At 41.9% G+C, this 25,734-nt stretch overlaps 1 protein-coding gene and 1 long non-coding RNA gene across 2 annotated transcripts in view; one reads left to right on the top strand and one right to left on the bottom strand.

The window, feature by feature from the left end:
* The window catches only part of LOC128705244 (ATP-binding cassette sub-family G member 1-like), a 138,126-nt gene extending 118,504 nt beyond the window's left edge, over positions 1–19,622 (bottom strand). The window contains exon 1 of the mRNA XM_070083125.1: positions 19,484–19,622. Within this exon, the coding sequence (XP_069939226.1) occupies positions 19,484–19,596 (113 nt within the window). The 5' untranslated portion in view covers positions 19,597–19,622. The remainder of the gene's footprint in view (positions 1–19,483) is intronic.
* LOC138852455 (uncharacterized) overlaps positions 1–25,734 on the top strand; it is a 385,253-nt gene that overhangs the window by 342,638 nt on the left and 16,881 nt on the right. The gene's annotated exons all lie outside the window — the stretch shown is intronic.

The following is a 25,734-nucleotide window of genomic DNA, read 5'->3' as shown; positions in this document are numbered from 1 at the left end:
ACTGGTGTCAGCAAATGCTATGATGGGCCGCACCAACGGTGTCAGCAAATGCTGCAGGTCATAATAAAAACATTGGTCATCTCAGCAGTTCACGATGGGCTCGAATTCTTCCTTTCAGACATACCTGAACTTACGTGGAGGGTGTTCCGGGGGTCAGCGCCCCAGCGGCCAAGCCTTTGACAAGGCCTCTAGGTGGATCAGGGCTTGATCAACCAGGTGTCACGTGCTGGCCGCACGTAATCCAACGTACGAACCACAGCCTGGCTGATCGGAAACTGACTTTTAGGCACGCACGCAGTATTTTAACACGAGCGTCATCATGCATATATTGAAATTTATCGACTTCGTGACTTCCATCATATGTTATCCCGTGGCACTTGCCTCTACAAGTAACATTAGTTAAGGCAGTTTCTTTCCCTGCCACTCAACTAGAAACATGATTATATTTGACGTGTATTTAGTGTGTAGATGGTGTTCATCTCTGTTCAATTTCAGTGAAGAGAATATGCTGTATCGTCAGAACGATTGACTGATCGCCCGAACAGGGCGATCAGTCCTGAGGTTAAAAGCACTAATGCTCTACCAATGAGGTATCCGGGCCCGAAGGAAGGAAGGAAGGCGAGATGGACAATGAGACGCGCTATTAGAGGGAGGGACGGGAGGAGGGAGGGCGTGAGGGAAGGAGAGATGAAGGGGGTGGCAATGATGTAACAGAAAACGGGTAATTCTCCTGGCCAGAGCAACGCCACACTCCTATGTGCATATGTTATCCCAGCCTCTCACCCAGGCAAGGGGGGAGGGAAAGAGAGAGAGAGAGAGAGAGAGAGAGAGAGAGAGAGAGAGAGAGAGAGAGAGAGAGAGAGAGAGAGAGAGAGAGAGAGAGACAGGGGTTGGAAAAGGTGAATGGAGTAACAGCGCCCTGGACAGTAAAAGCCCAACAGTTGCCATCCTACCAGAAAAGTAAACCTCACTATCGCCGCAAGGTATGGCAACACCGCATACCCAAACAAAAACAATGGCACACAGCTCTTATTGTAGCGCTCTTAAGTGGTGATATCCAAATTAATCCAGGACCTCAAACTATTGTGCAGAGGCAAAACAGACAGATAAATGACGGCAATAATGACGGTCTAGTAGCTAGGGATGATAACCTTAACTCCATATGTAATGCATACATAGGTCAATGTGAGACAATACAGCCATTATTATCTCAAACACTACCAAACAGATGCATACACTGTACTAAAGTACGCATGAAAAAGAGAAAAGGCACCTTATGTAAAATGTGTAAGGGGTGGGTGCATGATGGATGTATGTACAATTATAGCAACGGTGCCAGAATTCATTTTGTGTGTAACAAATGCACTTTGGCACAGTTACCCTTTAGCAGTGATGACATTGATTTACCTAATTTTAATACAAATGACCCATTGCCATATATTGATGATTATGATTGTTTTATGAAAACAGGCCTTCACTTTATTCATGTCAATGCAAGATCACTTCTTCCTAAATTGACAGAGATTAGGATTCTAGCTAACAAAATTAGGGCGGCAGTTATAACCATCTCTGAATCTTGGTTGGATGATACGGTGACTGACGACGAGGTCAAAATAGAAGGTTACAATATAAAACGCTTAGATAGGAACAGAAAGGGCGGTGGAGTATGTGCCTACATTAGAAATGACTTAGCTTACAACCCAAGACCTGATTTAAATAACAATAAACTGGAGATTCTATGGTTTGAAGTGCTGCTTCCCAAGACCAAACCCATCTTAGTAGGAACTAGTTACCGCCCTCCTACCCAGGACCAGTTCTTAGAAGACTTTTCCAGAGTCTTGTCCGGAGTTGAAAGCAATTGCGAAACAATAATACTGGGCGACTTCAATATCTGTTTTCAGCAACAAAATAACGGGCTATGCAAAAGGTATAAGCAAATTCTAGGATTAAATAGCTACACCCAACTAATTAATAAACCAACCCGGATCACACAGTTCTCAGCCACCCTAATTGACCACATACTTTGCAACCGCGCTGAGAACATTAGTCAGTCAGGCGTCATTACCACAGGTCTTAGTGATCATTTCATCATTTACTGCACCAGGAAAATCACTAGGGATAGGATAGGCCTACACAGGACAATAAAAATGAGGTCAACTAGAAACTACAGTAAAGAAACACTGGTAAATAGGCTACACAATTGTGACTGGACAGAGATAACAAGTTGCACGGACGTAAACGATGCCTGGGAAAAATTCAAAACAATGTTCACTACCATCCTTGATAATATTGCACCAGTTAAAGAGGTTAGGATTAAACGAAGAACTGAACCCTGGATGACTACTGAGATATTAGATAATATGAAATTCAGAGACCAGCTGCTAAAAAGATTTAAAGCAAACAGACAGGATATTGCAGCACTAAATGAATTCCAAAGGGTGAGGAACAGAGTACAGAGGCTTATAAAAGGAGCAAAGGCAAAGCACTATTGCTCAAAAATTGAAGAATATAAGCATAACCCCAGAAAGCTCTGGCAACAACTAAAACAGTTGGGGTATAGCCATAAGCCAGTAGATAGGTCTAACATAGTACTCACTATCGATAATGAGGTATGCCACGAAACATCTAAGGTGGCAAATTGCTTTAATTCCTACTACACATCTGTTGCATCAACACTAGTAAGTAAACTACCAGCTGCATCAAATACCTTTAACACAGACTCTGATAAGTTTCAAACATACTATACCAATAAAGGGGTAACCCCAAACAGTTGTCAACTAGTAAGTGTATCTCATGACTTCATTCAAAAAGAACTAAGCATGTTAAACACAACTAAGAGCACAGGCCCTGATAACATCCCGTCTAAGTTCCTAAAAGATGGTGCTTTTGAACTGTCAATCCCTATTGCTCACATAATAAATCTATCAATCACCACTAATACCGTACCGGAGGGGTTCAAGGAGGCCAGAGTTACTCCTATCTTCAAGAAAAATAATAGGTCTGATGTAAGCAACTATAGACCTGTTAGTATACTCAGTATAATATCTAAAATTCTGGAGAGGGCGGTGTATTCTCAAGTAGTTAAGTACCTTAATGACAACAGCATTCTCCATAGCTATCAATCGGGCTTTAGAAGATCCTACTCAACCGATACCTCCCTTATTAATCTGATGGATTACCTGAGAACTGAAATGTCAAAAGGGAACCTCATAGGTATGGTAACCTTAGACCTGCAAAAGGCCTTCGATACTGTCAACCACAATATATTATGTAAGAAACTTCAAGCTATCGGTATAGGTTCTGTAGACTGGTTTAAGTCCTACCTTAGCAACAGGAGACAAATAGTCAAAATCAACAAAGCGGAATCAGAACCCCTGCCGATAACATGTGGAGTTCCCCAAGGTAGTATTCTGGGTCCCTTACTATTCTTATGTTATGTCAATGATATGCCTATCAGTGTCAAGTGCAAACTCCTACTGTATGCAGATGACAGTTCTCTGTTAGTGACAGGTAAAGACCCACAAGATATTGCTAATGTTTTAACACTGGAACTGGAGTCCTGCAGCAAATGGTTAGTAGACAACAAACTATCATTACACCTAGGGAAAACTGAAGCCATTCTCTTTGGAACGAAACATAAACTGAGAAGGGTAAATAATTTTAATGTTCAGTGTAATGGGGAGTCCATCACTTTGGTTTCATCAGTTAAATATCTGGGAATCCCCTTTGACCCATGCATGTCAGGAGAATTGATAGGGAACAGTGTAGTAAAGAAAGCGAATGCCAGGCTGAAGTTCCTGTATAGACAAGCACAGTGTCTACCTACTGAGGCTCGCAGGACCCTATGTCTAGCCCTTATACAATGCCATATGGATTACGCTTGCTCTTCTTGGTACTCTGCCTTGACAAAAAAACTGAAAGATAGACTGCAAATCACCCAGAACAAAATCGTAAGATTCATCCTGGGGCTGGGACCAAGAGAACATGTAGGCCAGGATGAATTACAGCAGTTGGATATGCTGAATGTTGAAGACAGAGTAAAACAACTGAAGCTAAATCATGTTTATAAAATTGCTCACGAACAGTGTCCAGAATATCTTGCTGTCAATTTTGTCAAGGTTGGGAACCAAAGCAATCATAGTACTAGGGGGAGAGAGCACAACTTTGTAGTACCCACAGTCAGTGGCCAGGCTTCAAACACCTTTTATTGTACAGCAATAAAGGAATGGAACAGACTACCCACAAATGTCAAGGCCAGTCATAGCTTGAACCAGTTCAAGAAGACTGCCAAAAAGTGTCTGATGAATGAAGCAACAGAAAGGGAGGGGAATGATTTTCTATTTTTTAGCTAAAATACGTGTAAATTTTACCTTATCCCTAGTAATGACCCTCGTATTGTAGATAGTCGTAATGACCCTCGGGTAGTAGATAGTCTTAATGACCCTCGTATTGCAGATAGTCTTAATGACCCTCGTGTAGTAGATAGTCTTTTTAGTATGATAATAAGATGTTATCTTCATTATAGAATAATAAGAAAATATTATAACCTTTATATTATAATAATAAGGTAAAAGGACCCCAATGGAAATAAGTCACTCTGTCTGACTTTTTTGGGTTATCCTAGGTTCTCTACACATATGCTGCTATGTATGATAATTCTATGTAACTGTATTGTGTATACCTGAATAAATTTACTTACTTACTTACTTACTTATAGCGTCAATAGGATCACTGATCATTGATTCATATCATTCTTTCAGGATCTCGCTCATTTCTTTGTTGCCATCTGTATATGAATATCATTTGAATAGAACAGAAGTCCAATACTGAAAGAAGTTATCGATTTGGATTTCATACAAGTTAAAATTTTGAGTTTGTTTGGGTTCCTCTTGTGCTGCTTCCGTCTGCTGTGAATGTTTTAGTCTCTGTTATGTATTTACGATTTTTATGAATAAATTTTCTTTCCTTTAATGTGATATTATATACCTTAACTTTGATATATATCTTTGAAGAGTTTCGAGTTTCACTACTCTCGGAGCCCGGCCATGGGCCAGGCTCGTCTGGTGCTTGCCTGGTCAACCAGGCTGTGCTGCTAGAGGCCCGCTGCCCCACATATCCATCACAGCCTAGTTGATGTGGCACCTGGTGAAGATATTTGCCCAGTTTCCTCTTGAAGGCTTCTACACCTGTTCCGGCAGTGTTTCTGATATCTGCTGGTAAGATGTTGAATAGTCTGGGACCCCGAATGTTGACAGTGTTCCCTCATTGTCCCCACCGCACCCCTGCTCATCAATGGGTTTATTTTACACTTTCTCCCAAATCTCAAATTTCGGTATTATGTTATGACAGTGTGCAGATTTGGGACCAGGCCCTCGAGTACTTTCCAGGTATATATTATCATATATCTTTCTAAGCTCTGCTCCAATGAGTACATGTTCAAGACTTGACGGCGTTCCCAGTAATTTAGGTGCTTTACTGGCTCAATGTGAGCCGTAAACAATCTCTATTTGTTCTAGCTCTGATATTTCTCCTGCTTTGAACGGGGCCGTTAGCAATGAGCAATACTCTAAATGATGGAGCACCAGCGATTTGAAGAGTGTCACCACTGGCATTATTTCCCTTGTTTTGAAAGTTCTCAACACCCACCCCGTCATCTTCCTGGCTGTCCTGATTTTAGTTTTGTTATGGTCTTTAAAATATTAAACAACTAAACAACCTTCTTCCTTCTGGCGAGTCTTCTCTAAAGTCTTGTAGACTCTTCTCTAACTATGTTTGAACTCTGTATCATCTTTTTAAAGTGGGACATATCCTAGAGATCTTGTGTCCTTTCTCTTTCAACTTTTCCACGCACTGGCTTGGGTTTGGAGTGTTTATGACAGTTTCCCAAGAAATGTTTTATAGTTCCTTGCTAGTGATGAAGCTGAATTAACTTTAAATGTCCCTCTTGGTTTGCACATGTTTGCATTTCACTGAGATTATGATCAAAATGTACTGTTTGGGGGGATTACCAACAAACCTCTGGCTGCCTTTTAAGAGGGAACCTGACAAAAACCGGCCAGCAGTAACAACCTGGTTGATCAGGCCTTGATTTCCCAGAAGGCCTAGTCTGGGACCGGCTGGCGGTGGCGTTGACCCTCGAAAACATCCTTCACGTATCCTAGCTACTACCATTACTACTGCCTCCTTTCACCATTCACCCTTTCTCTCTTGTGCCACTAAAGTACTCCCCCTACTTTCTACTAACACTATTACCTCCACTACCACTATTACTTCTACTACCACTACTTCCACTACCACTACTTCTACTACCACTACTTCCACTATCACTACCACTACCACTACTTTTTCTTCCTCTCTTGGTCCCGTCCTTGTCCCTCCCTCGCCAATATATATTTTCTCTCTCACTCTTTCTTGTGTATATATGTCTAATGGTTATAATTATAACCATAATTTTTAAAGGAGTAGACCGGTAAGCCAGCGAAAGGCTCGATCAGATGACCAAAAGCTCAATGGAGGGTTATCGTATGACTAAAACCCGCGTCAGAAAACACGTGTCTTGTTTCTTGACAAATCTTACCTGACAGACAGACAGACAAAAGGGACTCACAGGTAAGGACCCACTAGGGGTGAGGGAGAAGTGGGGATAGTTGAAGAATAGATGGGGAGGGGAAAGAATTACAGAGAAAGGAAAGAAATCGGGGCTAGACCCAACAGCATTATGTAAGGCATGTGCTGGTGCTCATCATCATCATCATCTCTCCTCTTCAGCAAGACTGGTCATGTAAGTTCAGCAATAGTCAGACTGTGTGATGACCCCAAACGACACTACGCCAGCTATTCAACTAAACTGCACAGAGACGCCCCTTCACGGTTATGACATTTAAAAAGAGAAGATGGAAGGATGTAAGAATTTAAAGCAAAGGATGGTAACTGCTTGAAGATCATATAGGTATAAAAAGCAAGTAAAAGTGCATGAAAAGAGCAAGAAAAGTGCACTATAAAAGAGCAAGATAAGTGGCTTAGAGAAGGTTAAGTGTAAAGTGGAGGAGGAACAGGACTGAGAGGACGTCTGATAGTATCATTCAGGAAGGAAGTCCAATAGTCATGGTGTGTCTTAAGTCTGTCGGTAAGAGTTTTCCTGAACACATTCAGAGCTGGCATGCCAGTCCTGAGGTGGAGTGACTCGTGGCATAGTCCTGCCACCTCTCCTCCAGCACCCAGCGCAATACCCGGTTCTGTATACCTTGTAGCTGTAATGCGTTGGTTTTAGTAGTCAGTGTTAAAGCAAGTGGAGTGTAAAAGATGAGGGATCTGATAAGAGCAGTGTATAGATGGAGTTTTGTGGCGGGACGAGCTATAATATAGAACCCAGAGAGTGCAAGCCTCGCTACAGCTGTCTTAGAAGTGATGTATAGCTTCATGCGCAACTTGGAGTCAAGGTTGACTCCAAGTACGACTGTGGAAGGTGTGCGTGGTATTGGTGTTCGTGAGACACTGGTTCCGAGTTAGACAGGAGCAGGGATGCCTCGTCTTTTGTGGAAATAGGTGATTTTAGACTTGTTCGCATGCGCAAATCCTGTCTACCCCGTGTTGTGTTGTGTGTGTGAGGAATCTGGTGTTTCATGTGCAGGAAGATGAGTAATGTCTGTATGAGACTGTGATAATGTTTGGGTATATGGGGTCTGGTATGTCATTCGTGTAGTGAATATAATGTAGTAGAAAGCACGGAGCCTTGAGGGATTCCTGATTGAACACATCAATTCCAGGCTGAGGGACTGATTACCTCCAACTCCTCTTCTCCTAACCCATTTCTACTTTGTATTGGACTGATGAAGCCACTGTGTGGCGAAAAGTTTCCTTAATAAAGATTCCCATATGTTGCATAAGTGTCTCAATCTTCAACATGTCTGTTTTTAAAACCATTTATCACATCTGTCAGACACTGCAACATCATGGGATCTTGATACAAGAAATTCTTCAATACTTGTTCAACCTTAGGACGAAGACCTACTTAGATTAGTGGATGGTTCCACTATGATCCCGCCTCATCCTGCTTCGACTCACCTGACTACAGTATATAAGTAACTTCTCCGGCCATATGCTGCAATTTCTACAAGAGTGATGGACTGAACACACTGATTCCAGGCTGAGGGACTAATTACCTCAAACACCTCTCCTAACCCATTTCTACTTTGTATTGGACTGATAAAGCCAGTGTGACGAAACGTTTCCTTAATGAAGATTCCCATATGTTTCCTAAGTGTCTCAATCTTCAACTTGTCGGTTTTCAAAACCATTTATCATATCTGTGTATAGTTCAGGATGATGTTTAAAGCGTCTTGTGTAGAGCGGTGTTGTCTGAATCTAAACTGTCGCCCGTTTAGTAAGTGACTGGTCTCAAGGCGAGTCCGGAGTCGTAGCAGATTTAAAGCTTGGAAGCATCCAGAGGCAAGAGAAGCATTGAAAAGATCAGTGAGAGCAGAAGAAACAGAGTGTGGAAGGTGTCGAATAATTGTGTGAGACAGTCCAAAATCTTACCTAACCTAACCTCTCTTGTGTTTGTGTGACTTTGTACATGGTCCAAGACGGACCGAAGCGTCGTCGTAAACTTCTCTCTCTTTTGTGCGGGATATTTGTGTATCCTAACGTATTTTTTTGTAGTTTTTTGTTTTAAGGGGTTATGTTGTCTGCAGGTTCAATGCAAGCTTTTCACACAGGCTTAGGAGTTGTCTGGTATAAACCTAATGCAAAATAAATAGGCATCGTGACTGGAACAATACAATATCTGCTGAGCTAGTGCACTTCCATGTACAATTTCCGCTAGAATGCTATTGTCTATCCTTCTGCATTTTACACTGTGAAAGGTTGAATTCTCCTAGGAGGATAATATTTGGTATAGGATATCTTCCTTATCTTTGGTATAGGATATCTTCCTTATCTTTGGTATAGGATATCTTCCTTATTTTTTCATGAAGAACAACACGGTGACCTTCAAGACAATGAAGAACAAAAACAGGTGAAATTCAAGAACAAAATGGCACATGACATTACAGAGCAACACGTAACACTGGAGAACAATAACATTAACGAACAACAGCAAGCGACACTAAAGATAACACGTTATAATAGAGAACAACAGCACACTACACTCTAGAACAACACGTGACACTGGAGAACAATAATGAACCCTCGAAGAACAATAATACGTGACAATGGTGGAGAACAATATTACATGACATTAAACAACTTTAACATAACGTGACCTTAAAGAACAATAACAAGTCACCTTGAAGAACAAGAACAATTGACATTAGAGAATAACACGTGACCTTAACAATTACACATGGCCCTAAATAACAATTGTAACCTTGGAGAACAATAACAAACATGACCTTGATAATATATACGTGGATGGTGGTCGAGTGCCTGGTCCCGTAACAACATACTGGAGTGAGAGATATGGAAGAATGCGTTAAATAAACCCAGTGAAAAGTCGGGGCGTCGTGGGCACAATAAGAGAACACTGTATCAACATCCGTGGTCCCAGACTGTTTAACACTCTACCATGAGATATCAGAAAGACTGCCAGAACAAGTGTAGAAGTTTTCAAGGTGAAAACTTGACGAATATCTCCGCCAAGTGCCGGATCAACCAGGCTGTGATGGATATGTTGGGCCAACGGGCCGCCAGCAGTAATAGCCTGGTTGACAAGCCTGGTCCAGGGCCGGGCTGCGGAAGTAGGAAAACTCTCGAAACCCTTCAAATGTATATCAAGGGTATTGAAAAACAATAAGACATGACCTTGAAGAACAATAACACCGTCTTCCCACCGCTTCAGTTAACCAATATCTGAGAGCACACAGATGGGGGGAGGGGGACGCTCCTCACCACCACAACTTCACAAGGACGAAAATCCTACTCACTTTATATACATTATTATTATTATTATTATTATTATAATCAAAAAGAAGCGCTAAGCCACAAGGACTATACAGCCCTTTATATACAAATTACGACTTTGTACACGGAATACCGTGTCGGTCGTCGAGGCGCGGGAGCAAACTACAAGTTGGAGAGATTTTCTACACATGCACTCAAGTGCTGGTTCTTATTCTGGGTTCTCCTGGTAACTCGAAGCTTGCACTCAAATACTGGCTCTTATTCTGGATTCTCGTGACTCTTGAAGCTTGCACTCAAGTGTTGGCTCTTATTCTGGGTCCTCCTGGTGACTTAAAACTGACACTCAAATACTGGTTCTTATTCTAGGTCCTGGTGACTCTTGAGCCTGGCACTGAAGTGTTAGTTCTTACTGTGGGTTCTGGTGACTCTTGAATCTCACGCTCAACTGCTGTGACAAACTTGACCTTTGGACAAATTTCATGTTGATTGCCTATTCAACCAGGCACACTTAATATACTGGAGGGTCAGGTCCTGAATTTACTCACTGCCATAACAACGTACTGGAGTTGGAGACGTGGAGGTGTAAAATAAACCTAGTGACAAGCAAGGGCGCCATGGGGTCTATAAGAGAACACTATATCAACATCCGTGGTTCAGATGTCAGAAATGCTGCCAGAACGAAGGTAGAAATTTTCAAGATGAAACGGGATCACTACCTCCGGTGTTCCGAAGGTCTGGTCTAGGACCGAGCTGTAGGGGCGCTGACCCCTCCCCAGTATGGGCTGTGGTTCGTATACTGGACTGCGTGCTGCCAGCAGTAACAGCCTGATTGATCAGGCCCTGATCCACCGGGATGTCTGGTCAAGAACTAGGCCTCGGGGGCCTTGAACCCCTGAAACGATCTCCAGGTAGGTAGGTAGGTAGGTAGGTAGGTAGGTAGGTAGGTAGGTAGCCATCTAAGAACAGCTTATGACAGGCTAGATCAAGCGTCTTACAAGTAGCTACATAACAGTAAGATCACCCATCCTGCCACAGAGCAAAACGTAAACTTAATCTAATGTAGAATAAGAAATATTACATTTTTGTACGAGCTGAGATCGGGAGTGTATAAACTGTGTCAACACTGACGAGCTTTTCCCCGGAACGAGAATAGGAAACTCCATCCGCTACAGAAGTGAATTTTGAATCATTCTCATTTTATTAGTTGAAATGTTTCCAAAACAAAAATGATGCCCTCTGCCAGCAACCTATCTCCATTTTCCTAGTCATCTTACGGAAGTGGTGCTGAAGGTCAATTTCTCAACGGTTCTAGTATTTTTCAACAGCCTCCCATCAAGCATTAGGGGAATTGCCAATAAACCCCTGGCTGCCTTCAAGAGAGAGCTGGACAGATACCTAAAGTCAGTGCCGGATCAGCCGGGCTGTGGCTCGTACGTTGGACTGTGTGCGACAAGCAGTAACAGCCTAGTTGATCAGGCCCTGATCCATCGGGAGGCCTGGTCATGGGCCGGGCCGCGGGGGCGTTGATCCCCGGAATAACCTCCAGGTTATTTGGTTGGGTTGGGTAATGAGGTTTAAAGCCTATCGGCTGAGGGGTCACTAAGGCTGCACCATAACCCTTTTCGCCACCAGAGAAGAAACCTCTGATCACTAATATAAGGATTAAACTCAAAGCAAATATACAATGAGAAGCATACACATCTCGGTGTATATATCCTGTTTCGTTCTTTATTTAACGTTGGGCTAGGTTAAGTTAGGCTGCACGAACTAAAACAACAACAAAAAATTAACCAAATTACACAGTGGCTACGTTACGTCTAGTAATGAGTAGCTGAAAAAAAAACAACGTTTAATCCTAACGTTTGTCACTCGTGTTCACTTTGGGGCTGACAGCCTAGGCTGCGTCACCATGCCTGGCTACCACTGTGGCTGGTAGCCTAGGCTGCGTCACCATACCTGGCTACCACTGTGGCTGGTAGCCTAGGCTGCGTCACCATGTCTGGCTACCACTGTGGCTGGTAGCCTAGGCTGCGTCACCATGCCTGGCTACCACTGTGACTGGTAGCCTAGGCTGCGTCACCATGACTGGCTACCACTGTGGCTGGTAGCCTAGGCTGCGTCACCATGCCTGGCTACCACTGTGGCTGGTAGCCTAGGCTGCGTCACCATGTCTGGCTACCACTGTGGCTGGTAGCCTAGGCTGCGTCACCATGTCTGGCTACCACTGTGACTGGTAGCCTAGGCTGCGTCATTATACCTGGCTACCACTGTGGCTGGTAGCCTAGGCTGCGTCACCATGTCTGGCTACCACTGTGGCTGGTAGCCTAGGCTGCGTCACCATACCTGGCTACCACTGTGGCTGGTAGCCTAGGCTGCGTCACCATGTCTGGCTACCACTGTGGCTGGTAGCCTAGGCTGCGTCACCATGTCTGGCTACCACTGTGGCTGGTAGCCTAGGCTGCGTCACCATGTCTGGCTACCACTGTGACTGGTAGCCTAGGCTGCGTCATCATACCTGGCTCTCACTGTGGCTGGTAGCCTAGGCTGCGTCACCATGCCTGGCTACCACTGTGGCTGGTAGCCTAGGCTGCGTCACCATACCTGGCTACCACTGTGGCTGGTAGCCTAGGCTGCGTCACCATACCTGGCTACCACTGTGGCTGGTAGCCTAGGCTGTATCACCAGGCCTGACTACCACCGTGGATGGTAGCCTAGGTTACGTCACCATGTCAGACTAACACCACTGAGTAAATTCCCTGCTCCTTCATTAAGTGAATCACACGACTTGCGCGACTCATCTTCCATGAGGCTGGTGAGAGTTTAACTAACAGATCCCATGTTGGTGAGAACACCTAGCGGCTACTCCCATGTTGGTGAGAACACCTAGCGGCTACTCCCATGTTGGTGAGAACACCTAGCGGCTACTCCCATGTTGGTGAGAACACCTAGCGGCTACTCCCATGTTGGTGAGAACACCTCGCGGCTACTCCCATGTTGGTGAGAACACCTAGCGGCTACTCCCATGTTGGTGAGAACACCTAGCGGCTACTCCCATGTTGGTGAGAACACCTCGCGGCTACTCCCCTGTTGGTGAGAACACCTAGCGGCTACGAGTACCTGAATATCGTTATCATATAAATTATATACAATACCGACAAGTCGATGAGCAAGACTGCAACACAAACATCTTTACTGTCAAAGTGCTTCGCCTATACATCAGGCTTCTGATGCTCATGTGTTTTTGTAGGTTTTTGTGGCCAGAGTTGTTGCTTGCTGTTATATACTGTGGTTTCATTTTAATGACCAGCACGTGTAGATTTAAACGTTGCCTGGGTTTGTGCTGGGCTGCCTGGAATGATGAAGGTTAAATATGGAACCAACATTGTGTCACATTATCCGCCTGTCCCATGCTTGGGTCCAAAAGATGCGCCAGTTGTTTCCCTGTTATGGGTGTAAATTAGAATATGTTGCACCTTACGACACCAACATAGGAGTGTAATAGTGTATTCTGTTTTCATTGTGGTAGTTGACTGCTGGGACAAATTATTTAATAATTTAATCGTTTCTTTAATTATTTAAGAGCATACGAATAAATGAACACTGCAGCAGGCCCATTGGCCCATGCTAGTTAGGTCCAGCTCACACTCACGCACGCCAACGAACATACCTGTATACCTACGTGGAAGTTCGTTCCACTCATTTATAACTGCTGCCGAACCCGTATTTCCCTTTATCATTTCTAAATCTAAATTTGTCCAGCTTGAATTAATTCCTACCAGGAGTCCTGTTTATATCTTTATTCTGTTTTCAATTCGTACCCTTCACTCATCCTCCGCAGTCCTGCGTCTTTCCAGGGTGCAAATTTAGTGTATTCAACTTATCTTCGTAGAAAAGGTTTCTGATACATGAGATCAACATCGTCATCGTTCTCTGTAAATTTTTTTGCGCATTTATATCTACGTATTCTGTAATAGGGAGACCAGAACTGCGCAGCATAATCTAAATGACGCCTTGCCAGAGATATACAAAATTGATATAGTATAGATAATACAAGCCCTAAGGTTATACTTCAGCTTTATATATCATATTACAAATCCATATTACAAAATGGGCATCAATGCACTGGAAACTATACAGAGAAGGATGGCGAAATTGATTCCTTATATCAAAAATCTTTCCTACGAAGATAGGCTGAAGGCAATGAATTTGTACTCTTTGGGAGGTTATGACCTAGACAGGACTCGCAACAATGGATTCAAGTTGAATAAATACAGATTTAGAAAGAATAGAGAGAAATATGTATTGGTTTGGCAACAGATTTGTTGATAAGTGGAACAAACTCCCAGGTAGCGTTATTGAGCAAGAACTTTGGGTAGTTTTAAATATAAACTGGTTGGTTATATATGAGTGGGTATGGTTGGGTGCGAGTTGAATCTGCCTAGCAGGGCCCTACATGCCTACTACAGCGTTCCTTCATTCTAGTTATGGTCTTATCGAGTGGGCTCAACTGAATATTTAACTGTCGGTGTTGGTCGTACATGATTCAAGAATTCGATCAATGAGTTCAAACTCGAGTTCGTTCAGCGAGTTGTTTACAATTGTGTCTATGATTTTCCGAGTTCGTAAAACTAATAACGTTATCTCTTTGCACCGCTAGAATTACTTTCCTTTCTGCCCCATAAACAAGTAAGTTGACAGCTAAATCTTACACGCTTCTAATCACTTAAAATATGCACTTAAATTTTCTTTCTTCTAAGTTTCATAATAGTTCTTATTACTGAAATATTTCCTTTCCAATATAATAAAAGTGAATGTATTATCTTTAATCTGAAATCCGGCCTCGAGGACGATGATCCCTGTATCCATTAATAGGTACAATATCAGAAAAGAATAAAAAAAAATTCGGCTCATGAACTTCTTAACTCATATTAATACAAAAATCTTTTAGTTTGATCAACCATGTGTGTCTGCCAAAATGCCAGAAGTATTTGTAACCAAGCGTAAGCCTGGCTACTACAATATCAGTGTTTACATTGCAAGTTGCTCCATAAACATACTTAAATATAGATTCTGCCATAATGAGTTATAGATCTACTCAGGCTTCTACACGCATTCCCGTGACATTCACTTTTATTATTTGATTCTCTCTATTATTCCTAATGCTAAACACAGATATACCAATTAAGTTTATTCAGGTATACACAAATACAGTTACAAAGATTATCATACTAACAGCATATCTGTAGAGAACCCAGGATAACCCAAAAAAAAGTCAGTGACTTATTTCCATTGGAGTCCTTTTAATACCTTATTATTATACAATAAAGGAGATAATATATTATTATACTATAGGAATAAGGTAAAATGAGTTATTTATATTTACGTGTGTGTCAGCTAAAAAAGAAAAAAAACATTCTCCTCCCTTTGTTGCTACATTCATTAGGCACCTTTTAGCTCTCTTCTTGAGCTGGTTCATGCTATGACTGGCTGTGACATGTGCAGGCAGTCTGTTCCATTCCTTTATTGCTGTACAATAAAAAGGGTTTGAAGCCTGGCCACTGACTGTGGGTACTACAAAGTTGTGCTCTCTCCCCTTAGTACTATGATTGCTCTGGTTCCCAGCCTTGACAAAAACTGGCAGCAAGATGTTCTGGACATTGGACACTGTTTGTGAGCAATTTTATAAACTTGATTTAACTTCAGTTGTGTTACTCTGTCTTCAACATTCGGCATATCCAATTGTTGTAATTCATCCTGGGCTACATGCTCTCTTGAACCCAGATCCAGAATGAATCTTACCATTTTGTTCTGGGTGATTTGTAGTCTATCAGCTTCTTTTTTTTTTGTCAAGGCAGAGTACCATGAAGAGCAGGCGTAGTCCATATAACATTGTAAAAGGGTTAGACATAGGGTCCTGTGAGCCTCAGTGGGTTGAGGAACTTAAGTCTGGCATTCGCTTTCTTTACTACACTGTTCCCTATCAATTCTCCTGACACGCATGGGTCAAAGAGGATTACCAGATATTTTACTGAGGAAACTGAAGTGATGGGTTCCCCATTACACCGGACATTAAAATTATTTATCCTTCTCAGTTTATGTTTCTGTTTTCCCGAGGTGTAACGATAGTTTGTTGTCTGATGACCACTTACTACAGGTCTCCAGTTGCAATGTTATTACATTAGCTATATCGTGTGGGTCTTTACCTGACACTAACAGAGCACTGTCATCCACATACAGTAGGAGTTTCCACTTGACACTGTTGGGCATGTCGTTTACATAATAAGGGACCCAGAATACTACCTTGGGGAACTCCACATGCTATCGGTAGGGGTTCTGATTCTGTTTTGTTGATTTTGACAATTTGTTTCCTGTTGTTAAGATATGGAACCTATGTCGATAGCTTGAAGTTTCTTACATAATATATTGTGGTTGACTGTATCGAAGGCCTTTTGCAAGTCTAGGGATACCATTCCTGTGAGGTTCCCTATCGACATTTCAGTTCTTATGTAATCCATCCGATTAGTTTGGGAGGTGTCGGTTGAATAAGATCTTCTAAAGCCTGATTGGTAACTATGAAGAATGTTGTTGTCATTAAGATACTTAACTACTTGATAGTACACCGCCTTCTCTAGTATACTAACAGGCCAACAGTTGCTGACATCAGACCTACTATTTTTCTTGAAGATACGATTAACTCTGGCCTCCTTGAACCCCTCCGGTACGGTATTAGTGGTGATGGACAAATTTATTATGTAAGCATTGGGGATTGGCAATTCAGAAGCACCATCATTTAGAAACTTAGACGGGATGCTATCTGGGCCGGTGCTCTTGGGTTTAATCTGCTTAGTTCTTTTTGCACGAAGTCATGAGATACACTTTATAGTTGACAACTATTTGGGGTTACCTCTTTATTGGTATAATATGCTTTAAACTCATCGGAATCTGTGTTAAAGGTATTTGATGCAGCCGGGAGTTTACTTACTAGTGTTGATGCGACAGTTGTGTAATAGGAATTAAAACAATTTGCCACTTTAGGTGTTTCGTGGCATACCTCGCTATCGATATTTAGTACTATGTTAGATCTATCTACGGGTTTATGGCTATACCCCAACTGTTTTAGTTGTTGCCAGAGCTTTCTATGCTTATTCTTGTACTCTTCGATTTTCGAGAAATAGTGCCTGCCTTTGCTCCTTTTATAAGCCTCTGCACTGTTCCTCACCTTTGGAATTCATTTAGTGCTACAATATCCTGTCTGTTTGCCTTAAATCATTTTAGCAGCTGGTCTCTGAATTTCATATTATCTAATATCTCAGTAGTCATCCAGGGTTCAGTTCTTCGTTTAATCCTAACCTCTTTAACTGGTGCAATATTATCAAGGATGGTAGTGAACATTGTTTTGAATTTTTCCCAGGCATCATTTACGTCCGTGCAACTTGCTATCTCTGTCCAGTCACAATTGTGTAGCCAATTTACCAGTGTTTCTTTACTGTAATTTCTAGTTGACCTCATTTTTGTCCTGTGTAGGCCTATCCTATCCCTAGTGATTTTCCTGGTGCAGTAAATGATGAAATGATCACTAAGGCTGTAGTAGTGACGCCTGACTGACTAATGTTCTCAGAGCGGTTACAATGTGGTCAATTAGGGTGGCTGAGAACTGTGTGATCCGGGTTGGTTAGGTTAGGTAAGGTTCGTCAGGAAACAGGACAAATGTTTCCTGACGCGGGTCTTAGTCAGATGATGACCCGCCTTTGGAGCTTTTGGTCATCTGACCGAGGCCTTCCGCTGGCTTACCGGTCCACCCCTTTAAAAATTATGGTCATTTATAACCATTGTTATATATCCGGGTTGGTGTATTAATTAGTTGAGTGTAACTATTTAAACCTAGAATTTGCTTATACCTTTTACATAGCCCGTTATTTTGCTGCTGAAAACAGATATTGAAGTCTCCCAGTATTACTGTCTCGCAATCGTTCTCAAGTCCTGACAAGACTCTCGAAAAGTCTTCTAAGAACTGGTCATGGGTGGGAGGGCGGTAACTAGTTCCTACTAAGATGGGTTTGGTCTTGGGAAGCAACACTTTAAACCATAGAATCTCTAGTTTGTCATTTAAGTCAGGTCTTGGGTTGTAAGCTAAGTCATTTCTTTTGTAGGCACATACCCCACCACCTTTTCTATTCCTATCTAAGCGTTTTATATTGTAACCTACTATTCTGACCTCGTTGTCAGTCACCATATCATCCAACCAGGATTCAGAGATGGATATAACTGCCACCCTAGTTCTGTTAGCTAGAATCCTAATCTCTGCCAATTTTGAAAAAAAAGTGATCTTGCGTTGACATGAATAGTGAAGGGCTGTTTTCACGAAACAATCATACTCATCAGTATATGACAAGGGGTCATTTGTATTAAAATTAGAGAAATCAATGTCATCACTGCTAAAGGGTAACTGTGCCAAAGTGCATTTGTTACAAACAAAATGAAATCTGGTATCATTACCATAATCGTACACACATCCATTATGCACCAACCCTTACACATTTTACGTAAGGTATATTTACTGTTCTTCTTTCGTACTTTAGTACAGTGTATACAAATGTCTGGTGGTGTCTGAGATAATAAGAATGGTTCTATTGTCTCATATTGCCCTATGTATCATTACATATAGAGTTAAGGTTATCATTCCTAGCTACTAGACCGTCATTATCACCGTCACTTATCTGCCTGTTTTGCACCTGTACGATAGTTTGAGGTCCTGGATTAGTTTGTATATCGCCACTTAATAGCGCCAAAGTTATATTGTACAATCTTCAGGTTACCGCATTCCTGTGACAATCACTTTAATTTAATTATATTATTCCTAATGATAAACACAGATATACCAAAGTTATATTCTCCTTCATGGTAGTTTCTTTGGTTAACTTATCAACTTGATCATGAAGGAGTAATTCAGTGTGTGATGGAATCCATAAAATTTGTACATGAATTTCCTTTTCTCTGATTTTTGAGTATTTATACCTGACTTCTCCAGTGAGCATATTGTTAGTCATTATGTGAGTCAAGAGCCTTCAATGATGACAGAATCGGTAATGATCAAGGAGTCAAGCGCAGCGTCATAAGTTACGTTTAGCACCATTAGGATGACAAACAATTCAGTTTGCAGTGTAGTCGCCCAGTTAATTTGTATGTGTAACTCAACTAAGATGACTAGATATGATCTGAGATGGGAGACTTTCATGCCTGGATGTTTTGGCTCAGTTATTTAATGAGGTTATTTGCTTTTTCAAGAGGGAATGGATGAGCAAATTACTACTCTTTGTTCCTAGCTATTTTATTTATACCTTTCCAGGCAAATTTACAGTACAGAAACTTTCCAAAAATATTACTAAATATTGGTAAAAAAAAAAAACGGCTAAATTAGTCACACAAGATGAAGACGAAAACGATGACTATTCGGATTAATCAAATTAACCTTGGAGGGTTAATAACCCAAAAAAGCCAAGTACTGTGGCTTATTTCCTTTAGTCCTTAGTTTCTTTTTCCCAGGATCCAAACCACAAGAGTCGACAAACACCCATGTACCTACTTGTTGCTAAGTAAGCAGATGGAAGCAGGTATATGGAAACCAGTCAAGCATTTCCACTCATCCCAACCTAGAACCACAGACACTACATCTGATCCAAGATTTTGTAACCACATTTCAAAAAGGCGTGAGCCTTTGATATTTTAGCGTCACCATTACTTTATCACTCACATGAGGCACTTGGCACCATTTTGGTCCAAAACTCACCTAGTATGCGGCAGTCTCCTAAGGAGCTCATTTTCTTACTGGCGCACTCTGCATGGCACTAAAGCCTGCTCGTTTAAGAAGAGTTTGAATTGCATACTTGAGGCAGATAAAGCAGACAGCGGCCGTGAAGTGACCACCCCAACGTGAGCTACGACACTGCCTCGAGCTTGGCTCTGTAGCTCTGTTCCCTCTAGGCGATGGTGCCAAGTTGACGAGCCCAGTGGTGCCACTTTTCCACACCAACAGTGCCACATTTATGCACCTCTGGTGCAATCTTATAAATCACCAGTGCTACTTTTTAATGCATCACTTGTGCCACTTTTACACACCATCAGTGCCACTATTACACAATAATCGTGCCCCTTCACGCACCAACAGTGCCACTGTTGGAAGGCTCAATCCCTATATTCACGTCATTTTTCCATCACTCTCTGCTATATTTACGAGTTGTGTACCATTTACAAGCTCCTATATCATGTTTGCATACTAAGTAAACACGTCCCTGATAACAAATTTACAGCCACCGTTGATACTTTTACAATACGCTTCTACCAAATCTAAATCTTGATACTGACTTTTGATTTCCCTGATGGCAAGCAAATAAGTAAATAAACTAGTTTATATGTGTGCACCATTTCACAGTGTTCACATGCCTGCTGCGCATTATACATTCCTTCCCATGTATAGGGTACAGCAAGATATTCACTGCTCTAAGGTACGTTAATCATTAACTAGCAGCTGCACCTGTTTACTGTACAAATGTAACTACTGATGTTGGTCTGATAACCACACACCATGATGTAACAACTAGTGCTGGTGTGAGGATTAGGTTAGGTTAGGTAAGGTTTGTCAGGAAACAGGACAAGTGTTTCTTAACACGAGTTTTTTTGTCATCTGACCGAGGCCTTCCGCTGGCTTACCGGTCCACCCTTTTAAAAATTATGGTTACGATTGCAGCAACTTTACCTGGTGTGAGGACGACTTGAGCACAGTAATGAAGAGTGGGGTTGTCATGGGATAAAACACGTCTCTCACACGTGTGTCCAGGAGAGTGCTGAGAAATATTCTTTGATCATAACACCACTGCTCATGTTATTCTTGTGTGTGCTTCGTAAGACACACTAAACGTGAGCTATAGTGTAACATCTGTTACGTTCAGTGAGTCTGAGAGCTCATACGGACATGAAAACATTATAACACTAAACATCATTATATTTATGAAGAATAGCTAAGTGAGCCAAGATCCTGCAGTGCCTGGGGAATGGGATGGGTGTGGGAGGTTATCAGGAGAGGGGAAGTGTTCAGGCTCTTGATCCAATTCCTTGGATCAAACACCACTCAACAGCCTCTCCCCGTGACATTGTAGAGCCAAGTGTTCAACCTCACAAAGAAGACAACTAAGAAACTCTCAGTACCGAGCAGCATATCATAGCTGCTCTACAGCCTACGAAAACCTTCACGAGGCACTCGTCTAGTCACAGCCTGAGTATGCACCATTACCTTGGATGGCCTGCCACATATTTTTTATCAAACTCTTGATCACAGCTTGAGTATGTATGCACCACTCTCTTGGATAGCCTGCCACATACTCAATATCAAACTCATGTCAAGCATCGATGGATGGTCTTGTAATGTCAGCAGAACCTTCAACAATGGCGAGATATCGATTGCCTGACTCTTGTATACAAGACAAATGCTCGTAAGATTCCCCACTTGACACAACCCTTAAAATGAAATAAAATATAGACTTATAGATCACCTAATATTTACTAGTGCCAGGGTTTAACCTGATATGAGGTATGATAACCCTTTGTAAACTCTTACGAACTCTCATCCTTAATCCTGCAGAAACCTGAGAGAGAGAGAGAGAGAGAGAGAGAGAGAGAGAGAGAGAGAGAGAGAGAGAGAGAGAGAGAGAGAGAGAGAGAGAGAGAGAGAGAGAGAGAGAGAGAGGCAGGGAGGGAGAGAAAGCGGAAGTAATCTCTGCACAAATATCAATAACATTAATTATGCAGTGCAGGAAGAGTCAAACAAGCCACTGCTTAAAATGGCACTGGGTAACCAGCTGGAGATGACAGTAACAGACGCCAGTACTTCTGACGTCCACACAAGGAAGAACACAAAGCTTTGCCTGGCAGCCACGCAACTTACCATACAGGTTACCAAGCTACAAGTACTCTCACCCAACATACCAAGAAGTACAACGAGAGACAGTGGAGCAGTTCAAGGACAAACCTGCGAGGTGAATAATAATGATTTACTACTGCCTGTTGACGCTAGTTTGTAACAGACCTTAGCTACAGAAGCATCACTGATACAAACAGTAAATTATGAACCACTAACTTTAAGTTATTACACTCAAGAGTGAAGGGGGGGGAGAAACAGCATAAATGCCACACTTCATCTTGCAGTATATGAATATAACGGCAAACTAGCATTAGGCTACTCAAGACCCACGCAGAATATTCTATCTAAAAATTTTAAAGACAAAATGCTAGTCAGAGGGCGTAGCACCGACATGTAGGGACAAACGTACAAATATGCTGAATAAGAGTGACATGTTCAAAGAAAGGTTTATTAATATTTGACTGTCCTCAAAAATGCTACATTCATCTCTAATAATTGTGACTGTCCAACACGTACAAATTCATTGATCAGGTGTTCACTATTATGAACAAATTAAACAAGAGAAGTTTATGGTGTGCTACACTGCGTGCAATGTTATCCCTAATACTTCAGAATACAATGCATTAAGGACAAGTTCACACTGTTCCTCCAGGATTTTCCATATGCAAATTATGACGTATCTGTCTTGCCTGCAGGTGAAATCGCAGATCTAGAAAATGTACATTTAAGTTCCGTCAAACACCTTAACTAGTTACTGGGAACGCTTGCAAGCACTTGTACTCACTGGAGCGCAGGCGAGAGAGATACATCATAATCTACACCTGGAAAATCCTACAGGGACTGATCCCTTATCTGCACGCAGGAATCACTCCCTATGAAAGCAAAAGACTTGGCAGGCGGTGCAACATACCCCCGATGAAAAGTAGAGTAGACTATAAGTGTCCGGGTCCCAAGACTGCTCAACAGCCTCCCACCAGCTATAAGGAAAATTACCAATAGTCCCCTTGGCTATCTTCAAGAGGGAACTAGACAGTAAGTAACAGCAGTAACAGCGTAGTTGATCAGGCCCTGATTCACCGGAGGCCTGGTCATGGACCAGGCCGCGGGGTCGTTGATCCCCGGAATACCCTCCAGGCAGGTAGACGTCGTACCTGTATATTTACACTCGTTTTTGGCCTGCCCATTGCAAGTATTATAATACTAAAAGTATAAGAACATAGGAAGAGTGTGGCACTGAATTAAGCCTATGTGCCCATGCTCGGCAGGTCTAACTCACACCCATCGACACCCCTCATCCCTCATATACCGTCCAACCTGTACGTAAAACTACCCCAAGTTTTCACTCTAGTGACGCTACCTGGAAGTTTTTTCCACTCATCTACCTAGAGTCTACCTGGAGGGAATTGCGAGGGTCAACGACTCCCGATGGATCTGGGACTGATTAACCAAGTTGTTATTGCTGGCCGCACACTTTTCAACGTACGAACCATAGCCCAGTAGTCAGGAACTGACATTTTTTTTTATATTTTATTAAAAAAGTACATCACATCACATAAAAATAACAAAACAGGCCTTATCTGTCAACAAATGTAATAAGTATACATCATGTAACAAATATTATCTAAGGAAAACACAAACAGTAACCAAAGTAAGGAGAGAATTTATACATACTGCCGTACTAACTACACCAAAAGTAAAACCAGATATTCTGTTATTAGGGACCTATCCAGTCCCCTATTGAAGACAGCAAGGGATCTATCAGTAATCCCGTATGTATACACAAATAACCCACACATAAAAGAGAGAAGCTTACGACGACGTTTCGGTCCGACTTGGACCATTGACAAAGTCACACTTTGTCAATGGTCCAAGTCGGACCGAAACGTCGTCGTAAGCTTCTCTCTTTTATGTGCGGGTTATTTGTGTATCGTTCCAGTCACGGTATTGTGCCTTTTTTTTATTTATTATCCCGTATGTATGATGGGAGGCTACAGAATAATCTTGGGCCCCTTACACTTAATGAGTTGTCTCTCAGTGTGCTTTTCATGGGGGTATTCTGCAGATTTGGAATAAATCCATCCAGGATTTTCCACGTGTAAATTATGACGTATCTTTCTTGCCTGCATTCCAAGGAGTACAGGTCAAAGAACTTCAAATTAAGGTTTTTAACTAATACGTGCAATGAAGGTTCTCTGTGCATTCTCTAGATATTAAATTCTGTCTTCCTTAAAAGGGGCTGTTAGTGTACAGCAGTATTCTAGTCTAGATTATTATTATTATTATAATCAAGGGGGAAGCGCTAAACCCGGAGAATTATACAGCGCCTGGGGGGGATGTGGAAGGTATTCAGGCTTAATTCGGGGAACTGGAGCACAGATCCAATTCTCTAAATCAAGAGCCCCTCACCAACATCAAGGAACCTTCCTTGAGGGGAATCCAGTCTAGAGACAACAAGTGACTTAAGGACACGATCTGATTCCAGTTGAAGTTCTTGTTGTTAAAGTTGAATTTGGCGAAAACACTTAGTTTAATGGCTGTATTTTCTTGGTCTGAACTCTGTGTATGGGGTTCTTAAATAATAACGGTTATAACTATGACCAGAATTTTTAAAGGGGTGGACCGGTAAGCCACCGGAAGGCCTCTGTCAGATGGCCAAAAGCTCCAACGGCAGGTCATCATCTAAGACCCGCGTCAGGAAACACTTGTCTTGTTTCCTGAGAACCTTACATAACCTAACCTGGAGGAGATGGCAATGTAATTATCTCTACTACTACTAATACACTATTTGAAACGTTCTGTCATTTCAAATGTTTTAAATTGAAATCACCAAGCAACAAGATATTTGGGGCTGATGTTGGAAAATTTTCGATAGTATTCAGTTTGCACTGGTGACTTATACACAACCACAATGACTAGACTTTTGTTCTCAATCTTTCAGTCTGTACCACCAAAAATTTCAACTACATTTGTGGTGTTTAGTAAATCTGTGAAAATGAGCAACTCTTTCATACAGGCCAACCTTCCTCAGGTGTTGCCTGTTCCTTCGGCCGCATCTAAATAAGTTGTACCCTGATATCCATATTATAGTGGTTTTATGTGTGGGTCTCTGTGAAATCTGCAAACACTGAATTTTACTCTGTGAGGAATCCACTGATAAAAGGTATTTCGTTGTTGATGATGGTTTAAGACCCGGTATATTTGCAAAAAAAAAAAAAAAAAAAAAGTGATGCTGTATTACTTGTGTTTTGTTGTTGTTGGCATTAATATTTGTAGTTTTGAAGTGACGGTCACTGACTGTGCCTCGATCCAATAAGGCTCCGAGGTGGTGGAATATTTTTGTTATTTCTTGCCATTTTGTTTGCTTCCTGGCAGTAAAAATTTTTTTTGGCACTGAGTGGTTGTAACTACCATGGATAGTTTCTCATTATCTGTGGACTTTATATCTCCTGGTCCCTTTCAAATGGTATGCAGGGCAGTTGGTGTTGTAGTATTGTTTCTCATGTACTGAAGTATAACATATTTCAGGATGAAAGAGTTTGCAGGTGGTAGAGCGTCACCTCTGGTCAGGTGATCACGGCATTTTGTGGATCATCAAAACTGCATGACCCATTCGTTTCTCCAAAGAGGCCATGCCTATACATACCCGAAGCAAAGAATTTGCACATTCTGCTTTCTGTTTGTTGAGATTTGTGGGGGCTGGGTTTTCAACTGATGTAGTTTCTAGATCTGCGCCTTTAGCACCATCTCCAGTAACACCACCAGCTGTTTCCAGAACTGTTCCAACACCGTCTCCAAAAGCAGCATCCGAACCAGCAATACCAAATGAAGCACTAATTACAATCTTTTTGTTTCTAACACCGGACTGACTAATGTTTTACGTCAGTATTACAATGACTCTCTTTACCTTGTATCATTCGCAA

This window comes from Cherax quadricarinatus, chromosome 1, assembly GCF_038502225.1.
Source record: "Cherax quadricarinatus isolate ZL_2023a chromosome 1, ASM3850222v1, whole genome shotgun sequence".
In the NCBI taxonomy this organism is placed as follows: Eukaryota; Metazoa; Arthropoda; class Malacostraca; order Decapoda; family Parastacidae; genus Cherax; species Cherax quadricarinatus.
Note: the sequence above shows the minus strand (reverse complement) of the source record. Positions and strands in the feature narration are given on the sequence as shown.